This window comes from Sceloporus occidentalis, unplaced genomic scaffold (assembly GCF_023333645.1).
Source record: "Sceloporus occidentalis isolate IW3139 unplaced genomic scaffold, rSceOcc1.0.p SCAF_68, whole genome shotgun sequence".
Classification (NCBI taxonomy): Eukaryota; Metazoa; Chordata; class Lepidosauria; order Squamata; family Phrynosomatidae; genus Sceloporus; species Sceloporus occidentalis.
This window is the reverse complement of record NW_028317048.1, coordinates 4,480,536-4,501,197: the sequence shown is the minus strand read 5'-3', so window position 1 is coordinate 4,501,197 and position 20,662 is coordinate 4,480,536. Positions and strand designations below refer to the sequence as shown.

The 20,662-nt window shown below is 40.7% G+C and overlaps 1 protein-coding gene across 1 annotated transcript in view; it reads left to right on the top strand.

The window, feature by feature from the left end:
• LOC149286565 (retinoic acid receptor gamma) overlaps positions 1-20,662 on the top strand; it is a 63,059-nt gene that overhangs the window by 20,717 nt on the left and 21,680 nt on the right. Inside the window, exon 2 of the mRNA XM_089493886.1 lies at positions 12,278-12,303. Coding sequence (XP_089350012.1) covers positions 12,278-12,303 — 26 coding nt within the window. The remainder of the gene's footprint in view (positions 1-12,277; positions 12,304-20,662) is intronic.

Here is a 20,662-nt window from a genome sequence, read left to right as displayed (position 1 = left end):
CTTATATTATACGTGCTGCTCTTAAACTGACCCCACTGAACGCTGCTCTGCCAGAGCCAGCCTGTCCAAAAAATACATTTTTCCAAAAACACAGGAAATTGAAGCAATCTTAAACATATTCAGCATTCTGTTTTTTCATCCAAGTTCTCTTAAGAGACCTTAATGAGCATCTTATCAGAACTAGGCTGCAAATCTGTCACAGCTAGAATAAATTCAAGCAAATGTAGGTAGAACTCCATGGAGTGAGTGCGTCCGCGTTAACACTTTAAGTGCCATGGGAGGCAGCAATGCAAGATATTGCCTGGTAACACAACAGGTGAGAAGTTACGAAACACCCAATAATTCATTTTAATGTTCCATTATTAAAATTGAGTTTATTCTAGATTGTAAGCTCATTTGCTCAGGACCCTCCTCACCTCAAACTGTCAAATTGTTCTGTTATGCAGTACCTTCCTGTTTACTCATTGTACAGCGCTGAGGAATATGATGGCGCTATATAACACAATAAATAATAATGATGATAGTAATATTATACCTATATAGATGTATGATTTTTTTCAGCACTGTCATTTCCTCCTCGTCTGAAATCTTGCAAAAGTGTTCGGGTTTTCCCCACTTAATGTACATATTGCTGAAAGCTACAAATTCTAGCTCTGTTTGAAATTATCTTTTTTTTATCGCTCTGTAGCAGTATACAGTACCAATGCTCAAAATTAACACAATCCTCCCCGTAAATGTCAATTTGCCCTTTTTTCCGTATTTCGGGCGCTCTTCTCCATATGATATCCGTGGAGGTGCAATCAAGGATATCAGACAGTCTTTCTGTGGAATCACTAAGATCAGGACTTGCTAGGGGTTGTGAAGCTGGCCCTTAAATATCTCTCTCTATATAATATATAATATATAACTAGGAACCAAACTACTGGAACTCATTGGGTGACAGCTCGGTTACTGTCATATTGCCTTATCACACGCTAAACATCCATGCGGCCAAAAAGAGTATGGTTGGGCACATCTCTAAGTTTCATCACAGTCGGCACTTCATCTTAGCTTGACAAAGCTCAAGTTCACCTGAATATGCTCACATAATAGCTGCCCGTCTTTAATTCTGTGTATTTATGAATGTGACCGGTAAATACTATACTATTATACGACACTGTGTATTATGAGCACTCCATGGTGTCAACTACAACTCTGCCAGGAAATATTTAAAAAAAATTAAATTGATGGAGCCTTCATCTTTTTTTTTCACGTTGGTCTAATAAAAACTAAACTCTGAGGAAGAGACCTCTGAGGTCCTGAAAACTTTTGTAACTTCATCTTTTTTTATGTAGGAAACTCAACTAAAGACTTCATATTCTCTTGGGCTAATGTCTATATAGTTTGTTTGAAATCCAATATATTGTATTTCCTTAAACATTGATATAGGAGAGAAAATAGCTTTCAGAGTGTCTATTAGAATTAAAACAGTACAAGTTCAGCGTGAGAGAGCAATTTATTAATTGTGGCCAGAGTGTCACCAACTCTGTCTCTCTGTGATAAAACACTTTGAGCGTGGTCCTTTACTGTGAATGACTCTCGCCCTTCACCCTTCTTGACCCCAGACCTCCATAAATTACAAGCCTGTCCCCACCCCACATAGTGAAGCCAAGTTCCACTCAAACACATCAGGTAGCAGTCTAAATAATACGAATATAATGCAGAAATATCCATAGAGGGAACAAATCTTAAAGACTAAGAACATAAACAGGAAAAGCGTTATCCTTAAACAAAAAAAATAAAAATAAAACACAATATATCAAGCGTGTAGTATGTGCAAGCGTACACGGAAGAGACTCTCCTGCTTCGGCGTTATGCGTTACGCTGATATGCATGCCATGCATGCAAACGGGACAAACGGTACAAAGTATTTGTTTACATGTATACACATATATTTCATTATGCATATCTGCAGGAGCCTTCGTAGGAAGCGCATGCTGTAAATAACTATGTAAAAAAGTATTTGTGCGTTGTTCATATATACACCAGTGGGTTAATGAGCTATGGCTCCTAAGATTACCGCCGGCATTAAGCGGAGAGGGCCCTGCTGCCATGCTTACAATCTTGAGGGGATGGGGTGAGGACAAACATATATGCAATAAAATTTCATAAGCATCCCCCAAAAACATTTTTGGGAGAAAGGCAATAAAAAACCAGGGAGTTGCTTGTACAAGGTGTTGTTGAGCGCTCAATGGCATCACACAAAAGAAAGCAGCGTCTAGAGGAAATTGATCATGTCTCTCCTTTTAGCATCCTTTTGGGGTTACTTTTGTACAGGTGCACACTTTTAATTTAAGCCATCAACGCGTATAACGCATAAAGGAATCCGAGTAATGGTACAAAGTTCTTCAAAGATGCAGCTGCTCCAGGCAAAAGGCAGCGCAGGCTTAGTGCTAACACCGATCTCTTTGAAGCTGAAAACTAGAAATAAAAAACAAAGGGATGGTAAAACAAGGTGCTAGCCTGACGCCCCCTTCACTCTCATAAACGAGTGGGAAACACACTTACATTTGGACAAAGCTCACAGGTCCATACATTCAGGATACATACGCCAAACCGTACAACCGGCTCAAAAAGCCCCCTCTCACTAAATTTGGATAAGACAAACACGAATATTATTTATTGTATTTTATAAGAATATGTTATTAGTGGTCATTGTGAAATCTTTCTTTCAATTGTTATCGCAAATTATGATTCTTGAACTCCTCTGGTGTTGTACCAAACCACCCCATATCCTTTAATCTATACGTTTCTGGATTAAATGCCAAAAGCGGTGCACAGATATTTCCTAGGCCTTCCGTTCTCTGGCCACAGTGGGGCATCAGGTCCGTGTAATTTCCTGGCTAACATGTTGCACAAATAGTTTGTTTTTTTCTTAACCATCTTTTTATTTGAGAATGACGTGTACAAAAAGAAAGTGACATATTGTCCGAACATTAACTTCTCGGCATAGCGAGTACGTGTCTTAACATTTTCATAACTAGATCTTTTAATACTCAGCACATATTTGGCATATATTTGAAGAGTAAAATAACAAGCCGGGCCAAGTTAATTTAAAGCTCTAAACTCTAGAATGTAAGTTCTTTGTCTTTAGGTGAATCTATTCCCTCTGTCGGGGCCGGATAAATTTACGTTGAAATTAGGAGCCAGGCATACAGGTTGAAGAATGGGTTTGATATTTTTAGGAGATAGTAAAGAATCCAAGAGGTCCATTTAAAGTGGGGAGTTTATAAATCAGATGTAAAAACTTTTAGCATCCCTGGACATCTTGTTCTGAGCTTTCTATATATACAATAGACATGTTGGAGAGAAATGATCCCATGAGCAGTACACTGTTACCTTGGACAAGTCACTTTATGTCCTTGTGCCGCTAGCAATTTAACGCCGGGGTCTAGTAACATAACGTGGTGCCTACTGTGTGAGTACAGAGTCACTGTCCAGTGATTAACGATTCTTTCATTCTCCATCTCATGCTCGTCTTGTCTCTGTCTCTCCCCTTGAACCTCACATCTGACTTGGTATATTTCCCCCCTCCTTGCCTTCTTTTGGTCAGCTGGCAATTCTCTCTGAACTTCCCTGCCCCCAAGCACGGCCCCCTATATTATAAAAGAACAGGATGGAGCCTAGGGGGGTAATAGATGCCCTCCCAACTCAGACATTTTTATGACCCCAATTCAGGATACTTTAGTGCCTCTTCTTTAGAAAGCAGAGCTTCCTGTATTTATGGCTGTCTGGGATCTATTTCAGCACAGGTGTCCAGGACGGTAACCTTTTTCCCACTGTCATGACAGAGAAATAATTAGCAATGATGGTGTATTCTGACTTGTCAGACATAAGCAAGGTTCGGAATATTTGTAACGCCTTCAAGACACATAGTAACCCATAGCTCCAAAAATTGTTACAGCTAGTATTCGACTTCTTGTTGTGCGTTTCGATGCCTGTCGTAGAACTCCTGGCTCTTAGAAAAAACAGCTATTTTCATAATTGGAAGAATCCCGCCAGCATGGCATCCGTAGACCCATACAATAAAGGCAAGTATGCTATGTGTCCGATGGTGAGGTCAACTGCATCTCCATGCTTGTGTGTTGATGGGAGAGAGATCTTCAATATTCAGGGAGCTGGTGCTCAGCGGGGTATTAGAGTACATCTGTGAGGCTGAGAATAGTCAGTTTCATAAAATAGGGAAAAAAAACAAAAACAAGAAGCAAAATTGTCTCCTGTAAAGGCCATTGAATTTCAGGCCCTGGATTAGCCCGAAAATATCTACTGATTAACTCATTGATGTCCTTCCAGGACCAATAAACCATTTGCTAATTAGAAAAAAATAGAGATCTCACTTCCACTTTTATTACTGCTTTGTTTCAATAATGTATGGATATTTACGAAAATTCTTAAAATATGGTCTACGGCGCTCAGCATCTTTATAAACATTATTATTTGAGATTCAGCCATGGTTTGAGGTGAAGTGAAGTGATACAGAAGCGGAGTGTGAAGTTGGATCTATTAACAAAACACAGTTGTTTGCCTCAATGAATTCCGTATATTAATCTTTATACAGTGTGTTGACTTTTTTTCATATTTTTATTATTCAAAAAGGATCAGCTTTGTAGGATACATCATACAGTAGGACATCTAAAGTGGATTAATGTCAGCAATAGACACATTTTTTTTTGTTTGTATTGCGTTGACTTTTTTAATGAAATTATTGTAGCAATAAGGTAATTGTGGGCGCTTTGGTGACACCATCTTTCTTAATTTAACAATTTTTGCATGCTGGCAAATGACATTTTGTAAGTGTTAACATGGTACTAAAATGTGTCAAAAGTTGTCGAGGCACAAAGTGAGAACACAATATACCGAATGGCTCTTTTGCACAGTTGTGATTAACGTAAAGCTTATTTCATGTTAACTCTTCTATTAATATATTAATGTATTTCCAGTGATCTATATGCCTTTCAGCCAAGAGGTTTTCTCAACCTTTCTTGTCTGTGGAGAAAATCCCCCGTATGTGCAATACCTCTGACACATGCCATTTACACAAAACACGTGTTGTTACTTGCAAGGCTTTCTGATGAAATGTTGCTGAGTGATGTAAGTGTTGTGCGTCGGTACATTGCCGGATCTCCCATACAGTGCTTAGGACAGTGGAAATATGATATGTTCTTAAAAGGATCCTCCGGCGTCCAAGGCAGGGATTTCACAAAAAATACATACTAAAGTACTTTAATATGCATTCATTAAACTTAGAATGGAAAAGAAAACACCTATCTTTAAGAGAAGCTGCAGCAGAACACCTCTGCAATTTGATGTTTAATCCAACTGATTGGCCGCTTTAAACAGCCAATCAGTGACAGGTAATCACTTCCTTTCTGTGCACGTTTGAAGGTAAGTATTTCACGTGGCAGGAGCCCATAGCTGAGAGAATGCACCAATGCATTTGTAATGGGGATCACATGAAGATTTAAAGGGACCACTTTAAAGGAAATACAATGGATAGAGGGTCCCTTTACGTTTACTAAATCTTTATCTTCCATTCTAATGTTTGCATGAAAATTCTACAAATGGACCGAATGGCTTGGCATACCCTAATTTGTTACACATACTATTATCTTCCCACCTGCGTGGACAGCCACTTTATTCCTTTCAGTTGCAGATGGATCACACCTGAAGCAAAGAGAACAATTCTGCACGATATTAGAACCGCAGAGGTGCTGCATGGGTTTGAAAGCATTATTTCAGTACCTATTGTCTGATCCCAGCACTGAACGCTCTACCAATTCCCATAACAAGGATTTTCAATAAACCACTCTGCAGTATGGTTGACTTCTAATTCTATGACATACACAGACATTGAATTAAACTGGCTCACAGGGATGGCTGATGGGGCTTTGGTGTTCTGTGAGGACAACCTAGAGATAGCTGATCCCTGGTTAATAGTCATCACATGTGATCGTTATAATAAAGTAAATTTAAGTCATTACTTAGTGTTGCGTAGTGATGTACACTCTCGTAGACGTTGTTCATGGTTTCATTACAAGTTCAAGGCATGTCAGCATAATGTAAGTCATTACTTAGCGTTGCGTAGTGATGTACAGTCTTGTAGACGTTGTACGTGGTTTCATTACAAGTTCAAGGGATGTCAGCATACCAGCTTCCAGTGGCTCATTAAATGTAAGATATGAGTGGTGTCGGCTGCGGTTCTGGCTGCACTTATTGAGGGTAACTCACAGATTAGCCGAGACAGCTGCATTTCTACGACAAACACTTGTGTGGCTTGAAAAATGACTTTAGAGCTTTGATATTAAAAATCACCGTCCTCTGATTTGTGCAGAGCGAACGCACTACAAGGTTGTCGTGTCACTGCAGGGGCAAAGCCTTTTGGTGAATGAGTTTTAACTACCGTGAAACTGTGGGAAAGTCATAAATGTGATGACTACCGAGTATTACATCTCATCCTACCCCTTCCTGCTATTCAGAGACAAGCTGTGGAACTAGCGGGCTTTGCAAAGTTTATGGATTTGGATCCCAAGCTATTTTTTTTTTATTTCTTATGTCACATGTATGTGAAAGCCACGCTTTAAAAAAAACCCCAGAAAACGGGTACTTTCATCTACAAAATAAAACATTTTTAAACATAACGCCTAGTCGTGAAGTGCCCAGGAAGTTTACAAGAACGTCTGTAAAATCCTTAGATTTGTTTAAACAGCCAGGAGAGCCGTGCAAAATACTTCAAAGTTGCAGAAGGCGCATTGTTTGGAAACTTGCAGGTATTTCTGAAAACGTCTAAAAGACGTTGCAGTCTCCGAAGCCCTGCTTAGTTCCAGCAAATTGTTACATTAAGTGGGAATACATATGTGAAACACATTCGTATACGGGATAAGCTCCTGGAGGAAAGCACTTTATACACATACGCTACATATCTCGTCAGATGTATATCAGAAGTGTTTGTTAATGTCAGACTAATTGTATTTTTCTAGACCCCATCAGCAGCAGAGGAAGAAAACTAAGACTGTGTTATTTATTAGAAGTAATATATCAGGTCAGTGTACATAGTTTTACATGAGCAAACATGTATTAGAGTCAATTTGGAATATAGGGTGAGGTGGACCTTTAAGGGGCATGGGGGTATGTGATGTGCGGCTTTGCTCCCTTATGTGCGCGTTCATTCTGCATATTTGCTTTAGATTGTGTTTTATACCGCTCTGATATTCACGGGGTTAAATTGGTTCTGAGCATGAATGATGAATGAGGAATGAAGAGTCTTACTTGCAGATGCTGGTTGGCTAATTTGCCTCTGTATGTTTTTCATTCTAAAAGTTAATTAACTTAGATCAGGAGTAAACATTTGCCCCGATTCTGCTCTCCCCTCCTAGTAAGTAAAAGCACAAGCTATAGGTCATTTTAATTAATTAATGAATAAAGTTGGGACTGTACAAGCTCCACTTGAAAGGTAATGTATATGATGGCTGAGAGGTCCCTTTAAATGTTTGTGGTGTCGCCCTTGCAAATAGATAGGGGGATTTTTGCAGAATCCCCCCATATGCATTTGCCCCGTTCTCCACTTTCCATCTATTTGCCGTGCACGCTCTGTGTGTGGGCTCTAATGAGACCTAGTGTACATGCGCAGAAAACGCTCTTACTGATTTCTAAAGCAGTCAATTAATGAGTACAGCATGGGCAAGGAGTGGCAGTCTTATCCCTAAAGTAACTATGATTATTTTTTGTTTGTTGATTAAATTAATGCTCATCAAACTACTTACAAAGTATGTTCATACGTATTCATAGTAAGCTTGCGAGCAGGGCTCTCTCCACCTAATGTATCGCTTTGTCCTATCAATGTATTGTAAAACATAATAATAATCGTTCAGGGGGCTCCCTGGGACATTGGGGTGTTCTTTTTTGTACAAATCAGACTCCCTCTGAAAAAGTAATATGTGATTCACTCCAATTACTAAACGTGACTCACTGAACTGGCGATGCCCTCTTCTTCCTCAGAATATCAGCCGTGGATGTCTGAAGTCACAGTCCCTGAGATAAACACACTCATGGCTACCGCTGTGATCGCGCCTGTACTCTGCTTATCATCCGTGTCATTGATTGTATCCTCTTATCATCACACAGAAGTTTAAATAACTTTGTGAGATAAAAAAGAACATTTCAGCGCAAGTGTTTGACGTATAGAATGAGATGGAAGACTTATACTGCAGAGCTGCCATGAGGATGGGACTGATAGCAACGATGGGAGAGCCCTAGCACTTTAAGATCAGCAGCCGTCTGATGACATTAGTGCGGTCACTTTCTGAGTTTTTATGCTCACATAGCGCGAGGCTGGACATATCCCGCCGTTGGCCAACGTCCAATCTGCCGCTGGAGCATTTGGTCGTGTGCCAGATGGACAGTCCAGGCCGGACGGCTATCACCTTAAAAGAACCTCAGAGCACCTCCGATATTTTTCCTCTAAGTTCTGCGGTAACTGAGAAGTTAATTGACTCTGGTTTTTCGCTGAAGGAGCTTTTTTTGGAATTCTTTCTATTCATCAAGATCAGGACATGCCCCTTTTGTTGAACCTTTTTTATTTTTGGAAACCGCTTTTCATTTAGTGAAATTCCTTATGCGTTTTCAAATATGTAATACTAACAAGCAGGAACATGCAGGCGACTTTGCTTTGATAATATTAACTACAAGAAGAGTCTGTCCTTATGCTGAATGACGAGCACACAAAGGAACGTTTCACAATCATCTTTGAATTTTAGTCAATTAAGTTAGAGTCAGGTATGGGCCTCCAGTGGGAAAGCCCCTCTAAAGCTCGGCGTTAGGTAGCCCAGGCATCTTAACAGGAGGTCTCGCAATATCCGGCCAGGCCTATTAACAAACATGCCAAATATGAGTAGAAAGCACACCATTTGCTACAAAAAAAATACAGAATACAACATGCTGAGAGCCACTGCATTAAAAAGGGACTTTTAGGGTCATAGTTTATAGCATAAAATCACCAAAGCACATACAGATAAAAACATATACCGTCTGCACCTCCAGAGCTGGTCGTGTGGTGGGCTACGAATATGTCCTTTGGGTGGGTTGTCGGACCCAACATTTCTGTCTGAGGTTGTCTATGCTTTACCCATCCGTTCCGTAGCAACTGACTAGCACAAAGTATAGAGAAAACATTTTGTCAAGGGACACCATATCTTCTGTATGCTGACAGTTGCATTTCAGGTCTGTTCAAAGCTAAGGCATCTACACTTCCATAATGTAGGCACGGTCAGGCACAAGACTTCCTCTTTGGACAGTGACGCATTTTTAACCTTCACATCCAGATCAGTCCAATGTGATTTAGAAACAACGTGTCTGGAAGCTACGTGTGAAGGTTAAAAATGCGTCACTGTCCAAGGAGGAAGTTGGAAATCTGGTGCCTTAACCGCGACGTACATCAACCAAGCTTGCCCAACAGAGACCGTATGCAACTTCTGGGACGCTGGGTGCAGAAAAATGCATTAAAGAAGGATTAAATCAGGCAGAATCTCATTGAGGAGAATCTGCCACTAGCCTGGTAGCAAAATGCAGCACACAATGCTTATGGGTAAAACAAATATATAAGTATGGTGTCCTTGGAGGACCATGTAGAATGCCCTGAAATCTCTGTGGCCACAGAAGTAGTCTGGATACAGTTCCTCTGGGTATTTGGGTATGTGTCAGGAATGGATAATCCGACGAAGCAATTTGCAGTTTTGTGCATATATTGTTTATTTTTAGGTCAGCGTGTTCTAGACCGTGGAGTTGGCTAACCAGATTCCTACCATTTTACCGAGATGATGGTGTAGAGTAACCAAATGGTTACAGTGCTACAAGCGCACACAGAATCTGCCCTGTGTACATTGCACATCAAATGTAAAATTGAAATTAGGTATTGTTTCCCTATAACTATATGTAGCTGTTATGTGTTTAGTAACACAATTATGTCACCTAAATCCTAGTCGTTATCTTCATTTACTAGTTAATGATGTAATTACTAATTACAGCTTTACCTGTGCTTGGAAAGCACGACTGTTCTGCGGAGGGGGGCTGTATTGGCAGAAGCTGTGTAATAAGGTTCTCGGTGGTCTGATTTGGCTTTATTTGAAAAGGTTCTTGTGTTTGTGTGAATACAGACACTTTTGTGGATGGTTGTCTGTATTTAGTTTGCGCAAAGAGAGATGTGATTTGGGGAAGGCAATGGTAGGTAATCATGTATCCCCGAATATACGGACTGGGGGGCTATGCTCGCAACCTGGTTGTAATCGGCTTCGGCTTACTCCTGTGTATGGGATTCTTAAAAAAGGATACCCTTTAATAGCAGTGAGTACATTTAGTACAGAATTTAATGTTGTAAATCATTCGCATTAAATCTATATTCTGCTTTTACAAAAGTCAGTTCGAAGCAGAATTTCTGTTCAAGCGAGTGACACGAAGAGGGTGCATATCAGAAAAGCCGAGGTTAGTCTGGAGGGGGAGGGAGAATACAGGGAATTACAGCAATTTTACTGCGGTCCCAAACCAATATGGATTTGTTTAGAACAGGAAACCTGTATTTTCTTTCTCGCTCTGGCTTGGGCGTGCCAGGAGACTGCATGTTCACATTCTGTTCTAAAATACATGGTTTGCAAAGCGTTTTCAAATTCCCCGGAGTTATTACAGAGACGTCTCTTTATCTGCAGCATCATCTCCGTATATATATATATATTAATACCTGGTGATGATATATCAGTTCTGTAATTGACCGCATTCTGCAATGGCCGTTAATAAACCCTCTGGGCGGCTCATTACTTTACAGGAGATTTCTATAATATTAATGTCGCTTTCAGTTGCCCCATAACAGCTTGGTTTATGGTCCTGGTGTTACGTTGTCTGGCTGGCAGTATGGGGCGGCTAGGCTGTGGGGTATTTTCTAGCCGTGTCTGGTTTTCGACGAGGGGATGTGACGTCTTCCCAGATGTTGGACGAGGGAGTGAGGGAATGTCTAGATGCGTCCATAAAGGCAAGAGTGTCTGAGCAACGGGGAAACAGCTTTGTGTCCTTACCTTCTCACGTAGCGCTTGGACCTTTTCTACCATTCCTTCTGCTTCCAATTACTAGGCTCGGCTGCTCTAGGGTACCATGACCTCTTTGGCATGTCAGACCACTCTTTAACCCCTTCATTTCTGACAGCACTTCTCAGAAGCAATTGAGCATAATCTAAAATGACTACTTGGAAAAGCATGTATGCTTCAATATATATATATATATATATATATATTTATTTATTTATACAGAGAAGGAGAGAGATGGGGGGTCTTTTACGCAATGATTCATTAATTAAAGAGCAAATGATCATAGGACAAAGTCCGAACATATACCTTAACACTGAAGGAAAATGCAGAGAATATTTGTGTAATTTGTGTATTTGCGGGTTTATTTGGAATCATATGTGTAAAAGTCCTACTTTTGAGTATTATATTACGTTTCTTAGCGTGTGGGACTACAACACCTATCTTCCCAGGCCTCAAAATACAGCCAGAGGGGTAAAGGAAATAGCAATTCATTTATCACTAATGGTCACTGCTTGCCAGTTCTCTTTTATGGAAAGTCGTACATTTCCCTCTGTCCATCACAGCATCAATAGACCCCCAAATGCCACCACCCCTATGTCATGCCCTTGTCCATCATTGCCAGTCTGGCAGTCATTAACTATACCCTGCCCATTAAGTAGAACCAACACACATCAGGTTCTATACACCTTCAAGATGCTAATTACTTTTGGGCTATTTTACCCCAATGTGCCAAAAGCCCCATCTGTAACTGGACACACAAACTGGAATTGACTTGGAATAACCGGCTACGCCTTGGGTGTAAAATTGCTGAAAATACCAGCTTCTGCTTTCGTGGGTGTTTACTCAGAGAGTTAAATTAATAAATTGCACTGGTAGATTATCTTCACTCTATACCGTTCTCTCAAGTAGTTCCTGGTAACTTGACTTGCAATCTAAATGTCCTGCTATCATTTAATGGATCCACATTATCCCCATGAAGTATTCACTTCTGTAGGCTTTCATTATTCTCATGTGTTTGTTTAGGCTTAACCTGGACTTGTTTGGTTCCAGATTAATCAAACTGATAACTCAATGAATAGGGAAGGTAAATTTGTATTGTCCACAATTTGTTGGGCTGCATGCTATTCTGAAACACTATCTGAGGGCCAGACCCTATAATAGACATAATTCAGTAGTTTGGCTATTGGTGGGGCCCTTGGTAGTTGGTCTTGACTAATACAGTCCATATTAGTCGAGACTAACTACCATACAAGTTGGATTTGTGTAGATAACGTGCAAGTATTTGTTTATGGAATACTTTATAAACAGCTATATGTCTTTAACGCAAAAAGTTGTAATTAAGTACACATTTAGTGTACTTAATTCATTGAAACTAGCCAGTACATGTACACCAGACTTTTGTGGCTATTCATTTGATGCTATGATACGCCAATGATATGGGCATTGGTGAAAGTTGATGCTAAGGCACAAAGTTAACTGCTTACGTCTACGGTCAAGCTACTTTTTACTGCATGGAGCAGCTCTCCGTGTCACACAAGGCAGGGACATCTTGTCCGTAATAGAATCTCCCGGTGTTAAATAGAACTGAGCTAGGAACTCGAGACCTGCCTGGTTCCAATTGCACGTACATAATTAAAAATGGGAATTATCACAAGAACTTCCCTTTGTGTAGAATGGAATGATTTTCATTCCAAGGGTGCTCTCGCAGCTTGAGTTGATTTTGAGTGCCTTTTTTTTTCTTCTTTAATCTTTCTCACTTTTTGATACTTTTTGATACTTTTAATCATGGAAAAGTCGCAGACATCCTTAGCGAGCTGGCTCACAGCGAGACCAGCAGCTTGGTTTCATTTTGATGCCCTCAGTATGAGTGCTTTGATATCCGATGCCATGTCTTTCAAAGGGGAATCCTCTAGTGAATCTTTCACTAAATGTATTCTTGGTTTTATGACATAGTAACTTCCCTTTGGTAACACAAAGTTTCTACACTTTTTTCATCGACAAGCCAACGACCTAACAGGGCGGGAGAGTTACTAGCGGAAAAAATGATGGCATTTGCAGAGGATGAAGGATCAGTTTAGATTCTGTGAAAAGTGAAATTATTTTAAGTGGACTACAATGTTACTACCGATCTGCTTTCCTTTTGATAACCCTAATGTGCACTAATTACCTGCAAATGGAAGAATTTAACTAAAGATTTTGTGGATTGACTATTAATAGTTATCTACTATGATAGTATATTGGTTTCAGATGTAGTAGTGTGGACTGTAAATAAAGATGAGCTATGATAGTAAAGGACTAAAGAAGAGGGACTAGAATGGTAGAAGTGAATGAATGAATTCCTCTCTGCGTTTCCATGCAAAAACTCTAAAATCTAAAGTGGCCCTCGGCTGTCCCATGCATTAATGTGCATATCATGGCTTGAAGGCATGGAAGGGGTACCTTGAAATCTATTTCCTTCATACACATAATCCAATGTTATTTAAAGTCTGTACAGCCTGTTATGGTTGAAATAAATATTGATATCAGATAGGTAAATATTCTTAATTATGGAGCGTATGTTTCAGACGGCGCTAGGCGTATGATACCATGCCAGCTGTGGTCCCTTGCTCCCACTCACAGTGTGTTACTGTGCCTAAGACAGGCGGATATTAATAACTCCACTTTTCGACGGACACTAAACATGAGTAACCCAATGCCTGCCGGACTTCTCTGCTCCCACGGGCAATCGTACACTGTAAATACGGTGACTTATTGATACACAACTCAAATCGTAGCGCTACAGAATCTGCTGGCGCTCTATAAAGTAAATGTAATATATCCAACGCATATCCAACAGGATTCAACAGCAAAACCCTATAATGCAAGACTTGTTATCTCATTAAGAGATCCAGCTTTCTTTTCTTTTGCACGGGATAAACCATATTTTAATGTATTCATGAAGCATTTTCCTCCTCCATCACTTTGTCCAAGCTGTTAGCTAAATCATCTTAAGTGTTACAATAATTCAGCACATGACAAAAGCCAGAGAGTCACTAAAAATGTTATTGCTATGTGTATTTATTTATGTAGAACGCTATGGTGCAGCTTCCCACTGACTCCTAAAAAATTTGCGAAGGCTTCTAAGAAATAACTATTCAAATTCCTAATGCTAAATTATACAAAACACAAACAGGCTTCCTTACTTCCACGTGTTTGCAAACCATTGTGCCTTTCAGCAAATATTCAGATCATTTATGGTTAAAGACCGGCAGTGTGTTTAGGGTTTTCATTTGTGGTGTTTAATGGGTTACGTTTTACTCTTTTACTTTTTTTTTTAAGTTGCTGCCATTGATAGGACATACAAAATAAAGTACAGATTGTGCTGGAAGAAATGAGAAACATATGGACTGGGAAAGAAAAGGTGAGAAAAGGAAGAATTTTTTTTAACAACCATATAGAATGGAGGGATAGAAAACAAGACAAAAAAAAAAGAAGGGGAGACATAGCGAAATATGTGAAAAAAAGAAAAGTGAAAACGCGGTAAGGAGAAGAAGGAAAAACAGAAAAAAGAAAACAGAAAAAGTGATGTCAAAAGAAAAAATGTGAAGGAGAATGGTTCAAGAGAAAGAAGAAAGAAAGAAAGATGAGATTGAAGCATATTGAGATGGAAAAATATTGAGAAAGAACCAAAAGAAATAAAAAACCATGGGATGGAGGAGGGCAGTAAAAAGGGGGGAAGAGGGATAAAAGAGAGCTGGGGAAAGTAGAGGGATTGAGACGGAGAGAGGGCAGGCGTAATAGTATCAATGCCTTGGAAAATAGCAGGCAGAGAAGGAAGGACTGACACAGGCCTGGGTCACATGGAGGTTACTGCACCCAAAGGGGGTTCTGGCAGGGTTCATAGAGAGCTGGCTGCCTGCGTCTTACTGACAGGGAGGGGAGAGAGGAAAAGGGGGAGATACAAGGGGGGAGCTGGATTCCCTCGCACAGGCAACTCAGATTGAAAGGAAAATGCAGAGTTTCACGCCACAGGAATGTACCACTGCATCCTGACCTGAGGGGAAAGAGGGAGCCAGAGAAAAGAGAGAAATGGAGAGACCAAGAGAGGGAAAAGAATGAGATAGGGAGGTGTGAGTGTACGTGGACGGTTGGATGAGGGGAAAAAAGAAGGGATATAGCAGACGGTGAACGGGCGAAACAACTACGGGGGGGGGTTCTGCACCATAAAATTGCCTACAGATGTATGGCGGTATCTCTGTAGGCCACATATGGGGTGCCACCCAAACCTTGTTGTTTTCCAGACTACCACATACATTCAATATGGACGCATGAACCCCGATACCCACAAAGCAGAAAAGGTGGGCAACCTAAGTCTCTCCAGAAGAGTAAATCATATTATGTATATCCATTGTGTAACAGCAGCAGCTGCAGAGCCATGGGTAGACCATCCCTCATGTCAACGATGAAGAAAGAGATGGAAGGGTATGACGACCCCTGCGGCTCTATCAAAATGATGCAATCTGTTTCTCATATTAGCAAAAAAAAGTACCATTTCTGCAGCTCATCGCTTGCGGCAAACGTTTGAAACTTGATATCTGAATTTCTTTCACTCAGCAGCTCCTGATAAGGAAAATCACTGCTACTTCAGTCTGGACAGAGAGGATACCACAAGCCTGGAGAGCTGCACAGGCCTTAGTGCATTGCAGTAGTATAGGATATTAGGGCTGATTACCGGTACAATGCATTAGGGGTGGCCACCTCCTGAATGATAGAGAGGCGAGAGAGGAGTGTTATTCAGGGCTTTGACTAACCCTCTGGCTCTCAAACGCTTTAATACAGGAGCAGTCCTCAACCAAACATCATCCCACGACTTTCCTTTACATTAAGAACATTAGTGTAGGTAGACATAGACCTTTTGCGCACGTCCTTTGGGCAGCTGCCTGAGTTGCACGGCACTAAAACTGTCCCTAATAGATACAACCCAACACTAATATATAGCTGTAAGACGTCTTCCATTTCCCAGTCATTAGTCTCGGAGGGAGGTTGCCACACTTTACCGCTCTCCAGATAGGCAAGAGAGATTTACGCCACCAAATCTCCCAGTTGGATGACAAGGCCGTGTACATCAAACATGCCTTCATCTATATGGAGTTGGCTCACTGGATACCACAGACGATAAAAAAGTTGGAATGGTTTGATAATATTATGAACAAAATAGTTTGAGCAGGACTTTTTTGTAGGTTGTTCTTTATTTTTACTTGATGTATGAAGAACAAAATCATTTTCATTTCATTCTTAATAACCCTCATCTCATTGAGTTCCTTCTCCAAACCGTCCAGTGTTCCTGTAGCTATTCGATATATCGACTTCCATTTCTTTCTCTGCTTTTCATTTTCTTAACCTCAGCAAGAAAAAAAATATTTTGTTCAACAGTAAATGAAATCTTGCTTTTTAAAAGCAATAAAGGTTTTTCCATTTTCAAATGGTTTTTAGCTCCTGTAAAACTACACTTCTCCTGAAACAGCAAATACGGAGCTCTCAAGTAATGCACCGGAATGCAAATCACAAGAATTCCGTTTTCCACACATATTTATTACTAGACTGCTGTGAGGTCACAATGCAGATGACATCACATCAGTTGTTTTCTAACAGGCTTTGGCATCTAATTTTTTTTGAATTTTTTTTATTACAAGTTGTAATCACACAAACAAAATTATAATGTATAGTTTTAAATACGTACATTTCAGTATAATACCTTATAAGATAATAAAATATCACTGCATCCACACACCATTCATAAACCTCATTCCCCTCCTTCCTCTGCAAGTATTAGGAGATTTTCAATTTTCTTACACAATATTATTGGAAGAGACAAATTGGTTTACAAATTTTATCCCTTCTTCTTGCCATTTTGAAGTCAATGTTATCTATAATCTTCTCAATAATGTCTAAGGGCATTTGTAATGTAGTATCATTTTTTAATTGTTTTCCCCACATATAACTTGATCTTGAGCTATAGGGTTATCAATAGCTTGATAAAGACCTACCTTCCAGGTAATACAGTAGAATCTCTTTCCAGAATAAACCAATAAACTGCATGTGACCAACATCCTCGCCCCGATTTGTTTGAGCTGGACTTTTATTTCCTTTCTATTATATATTATTATATTATATTATTTATTATTGTTATGTGATGCACTACTTGCTTTGTCCTGTTTTCTCATTGTACGCCACTGCAGAATATCACGATGGCATCAAAGTCAACAAATAGAAATAATAATTTGTACATATACGAGACACAATTTACTTGGCATCCAGGAGCTGGTCAGTTGGTCTAAAATGAAATCCTTGCCACATCCTTGGGTCAGGGCTGGTCACTGGGGTCACAGTTAGAGGTCATAGCTGATGGTAGGGAGTCAGAGTCATTAGTAGAGGTCTCCGCAGGCAGTTCTAGATTATTCTCCAAGGGCAGAGAACAATGTCTCCCCCAAAACACACACCAGCTGCAGCTTAGGGTTCTAATAGTTACAGAACATCGTGTCTAGCATTGACTTTGGGGATAAGATAATGACGCCCGTTAGTGTGAAAACTTAACTTCTTATCACTTCTTAGTAAATTGCCCTGTCGGAATCATTCAGTGCATGTAATCGCTGCCTCTGAATGGGTCATCTATCCTAAATTTTCATTTGTGAAAAACTTTTTAAGGGATGGATCAGTTTTGTAGAACTCACAAGCTCTAGTGCTAGAATGCGTGGTGGGATGTCTGCTTTCTGTACCGATAAACATTTTACCTTTTTTAAAGCTTTTCTCATAATTATGATTCTCATGATTCCTTATTAATTGGCTATACCCATAAACACACACGGGAAGTAGTCTGAATACTTATTTTTTATTGGTTTATAGTGCTAGCGGATTTTATTACATTTGTGGAAAAAAACATGAAAAGATGCAATATTAGGACACATAAGAATTTGTTGAGATAACTAAAGATGATTAAGTTGTAATATCTGCCGCCGAGGACCTCCTGTGATAATGGCATAGAAAACCATAAATAACTTGCTGCCATTAGCTCCGTTAGTCTGGGGCCGTGGTATGCGCTGTGCTACACATAAAAGAATTTAATCTCCGCACCGAGGTGTCGCATCGAGTGGTTAACCTCAGCACTGAAATCCAGCTAAGCGGAACAGATACAGACGGGGTACACTGTCGTTTTTATTTATAATCATTAATAATAATTTATATTCATTAATTGCTAAAACAATATTTTATTAGGTTTGGCAAGTGCTTACGGCACCATTTTTCTCCCTTACGCAGCAAACTAAATACATTTTTCTTAACGTTAAGCACAGTCAGCGACATTCTTTGCTCACGGAAAGCTCAGCATTTTATTTGTTGTCAAGGCGATCCCGAACTTCTTACAGGTATGCCGGGGTATTTGTTGACCATCCAAAGGTGTTGTGGGTAAGGTGGTCTTTCCGGTTCATGGAAGGTCTCTGAAAGCTAGTTTTCAGGTGGAGCTTTGGTCATTCAGGCTCTGTTCATGGTTATAGAACGAGTCCTGAGCCCACACACACCGTCTAGTGATGTGCTTATACTCACAAAGTAGTGTAGGACTTGATCTGTTGGTCATGGTGAGATAATGAAAGACCTACAGTCATGCAAATGCCCATGGGGGTGAATTCACTTGTGTAGCCCCTGCAGTTTTGGTCTGTATTGATTTCAATGGGAAATTACTCCAGGAGCCCCATCCACATGAAACCCGGACCTCAGGAGGTCAGCAGCTGATGAAACCACTTTTATAGGGATCAAGTTGACTCTTCAACATGACCATGAGATGATGATGATCATCATCATCATCTTGGACTATTATCAGGTATTACCTGGTAACTTTCTAAATGCGCTGAGATTCTTTAATAGCTCACAGTGAAGATTCTATATGGTCTCTTGCCAAATGTGATACCCAAATGGCTCTAATCTTGGTCCTCATGGAAAACTTGACTTGTCCTAATTTAAAGATAACTTTATTGAGTCACCTCCATTCAAGCAGCTATATCAACCATAATATACCGGTAGCAAAAGCACCAACTAGGAGTCATATATATGATTCTAGCATTGTAGAATAGGAAGGAGTCAATTCCAGACTGTGTGACCCTGAAAACCTGCCCCGATATCCCGAAACCCTGAGATTGGGGCAAAAACTCTGAGACTCGGGGTCAAATGTGGTTATTTCCTACCATGAAGGCCAAGGTAGCTGTGTTATTTCATGGAGTCACTCGCTCGCACACAGGCCGTCGGCGTAATGACGAGAATTAAACCGAACAGTAATCGTTGGACTGCCTTTCCTTGGAAAATCCTTCGGTTTTCCAAAACTAACTATGGTTTAGACGTTTGGCCGGGTGACTTTATAATTGTGGACTTAACAAAAGTGCTTGTGCTTTATTTAACCCTTTCTGGGCCGTAGAAATGAAAACCAGAATCAGCGTCTGTGAGATTCGGGGTTGCAAGAAACGGGACACAAAAATCCTAAAGCATAAGATATTTGTATGCAGTTTAATTATATAAAAACCAAAACATATATACAAAAAGTGTAGGATTCACTTCGAAACAAATTATATATATATATATTTATATATATGAGCCACAGGGATGAGCAGTGACTTTAGGACACTTATCGGAGCTGTGGCACTCTGAGGGTTAACTCTTCTGCATCTGAATAATGCTGGCAGTGAAGACCTTTCCTGCCCCATGCAGTGAAGGGTTAAGTATGGGGGGGGTAGGTGATGGGGGGGAGGGATAGGTATAGGCGCGGAGCTTTGTATTGTTAAGGGGATTTAGGAATAGGTGGAGAGTGCAGTCAGTGAGCTCGGCTCTGCTTGAAAGGCTGTTGTGTACAGTGGCCCGTCCCATCCGAGCCACAAGTCACTCCCACAGCCCCGAGGCAGCTCGGCTGTTCGCAGAAGGTATGCCACAGAGCAGGCTGTGCTAGAGGAGAGAGAGGGACTCTTACTACTACTACCACCACCACCCGTGCCAGCCCGAGCCGCCGCCATGTACGACTGTATGGAAGCCTTCCCTCTGATGCCCCGGCCGCTGTATGACATGAGTCCGCAGGGCGCCTGCATGCTGCGCAAAGCCGGCTGCTTCGGGGGGCTGGACCCCTTCGGATGGATGCAGAGCCACAGCTTACAATGTAGGTGACCGTGCTGAGTGCGTGGGGTGTGGGGGAGACGGTGCGGCCCCCGGGCCGTGACCCGCTTATTCATGTGTTAATGGCTCTACAGCACAGATCGGGCTTCTGCCGCTTGGCCATCATTTCCGAAGTTGGGAGGCTTTATGTCTGCACAGCGCAGAGCACACATCTGGCACTCAGATCCCTGGCAGTGTACTCGCCCTGCCTGCGGGTGCTGTGTGTGGCTGTGTGACACTCCGCATTCTCGCTTATTATTTCTGTATATCGGTACCGTATGTGCAATAATGTGTTTTGCTGCTGACACTGATGACGTCACATGTTAAGTTATTCGGTGTTTTATCTAGTAATGGGATTTGTCTCCAATCCCAGGAGGGGTGTGAAGTCACTC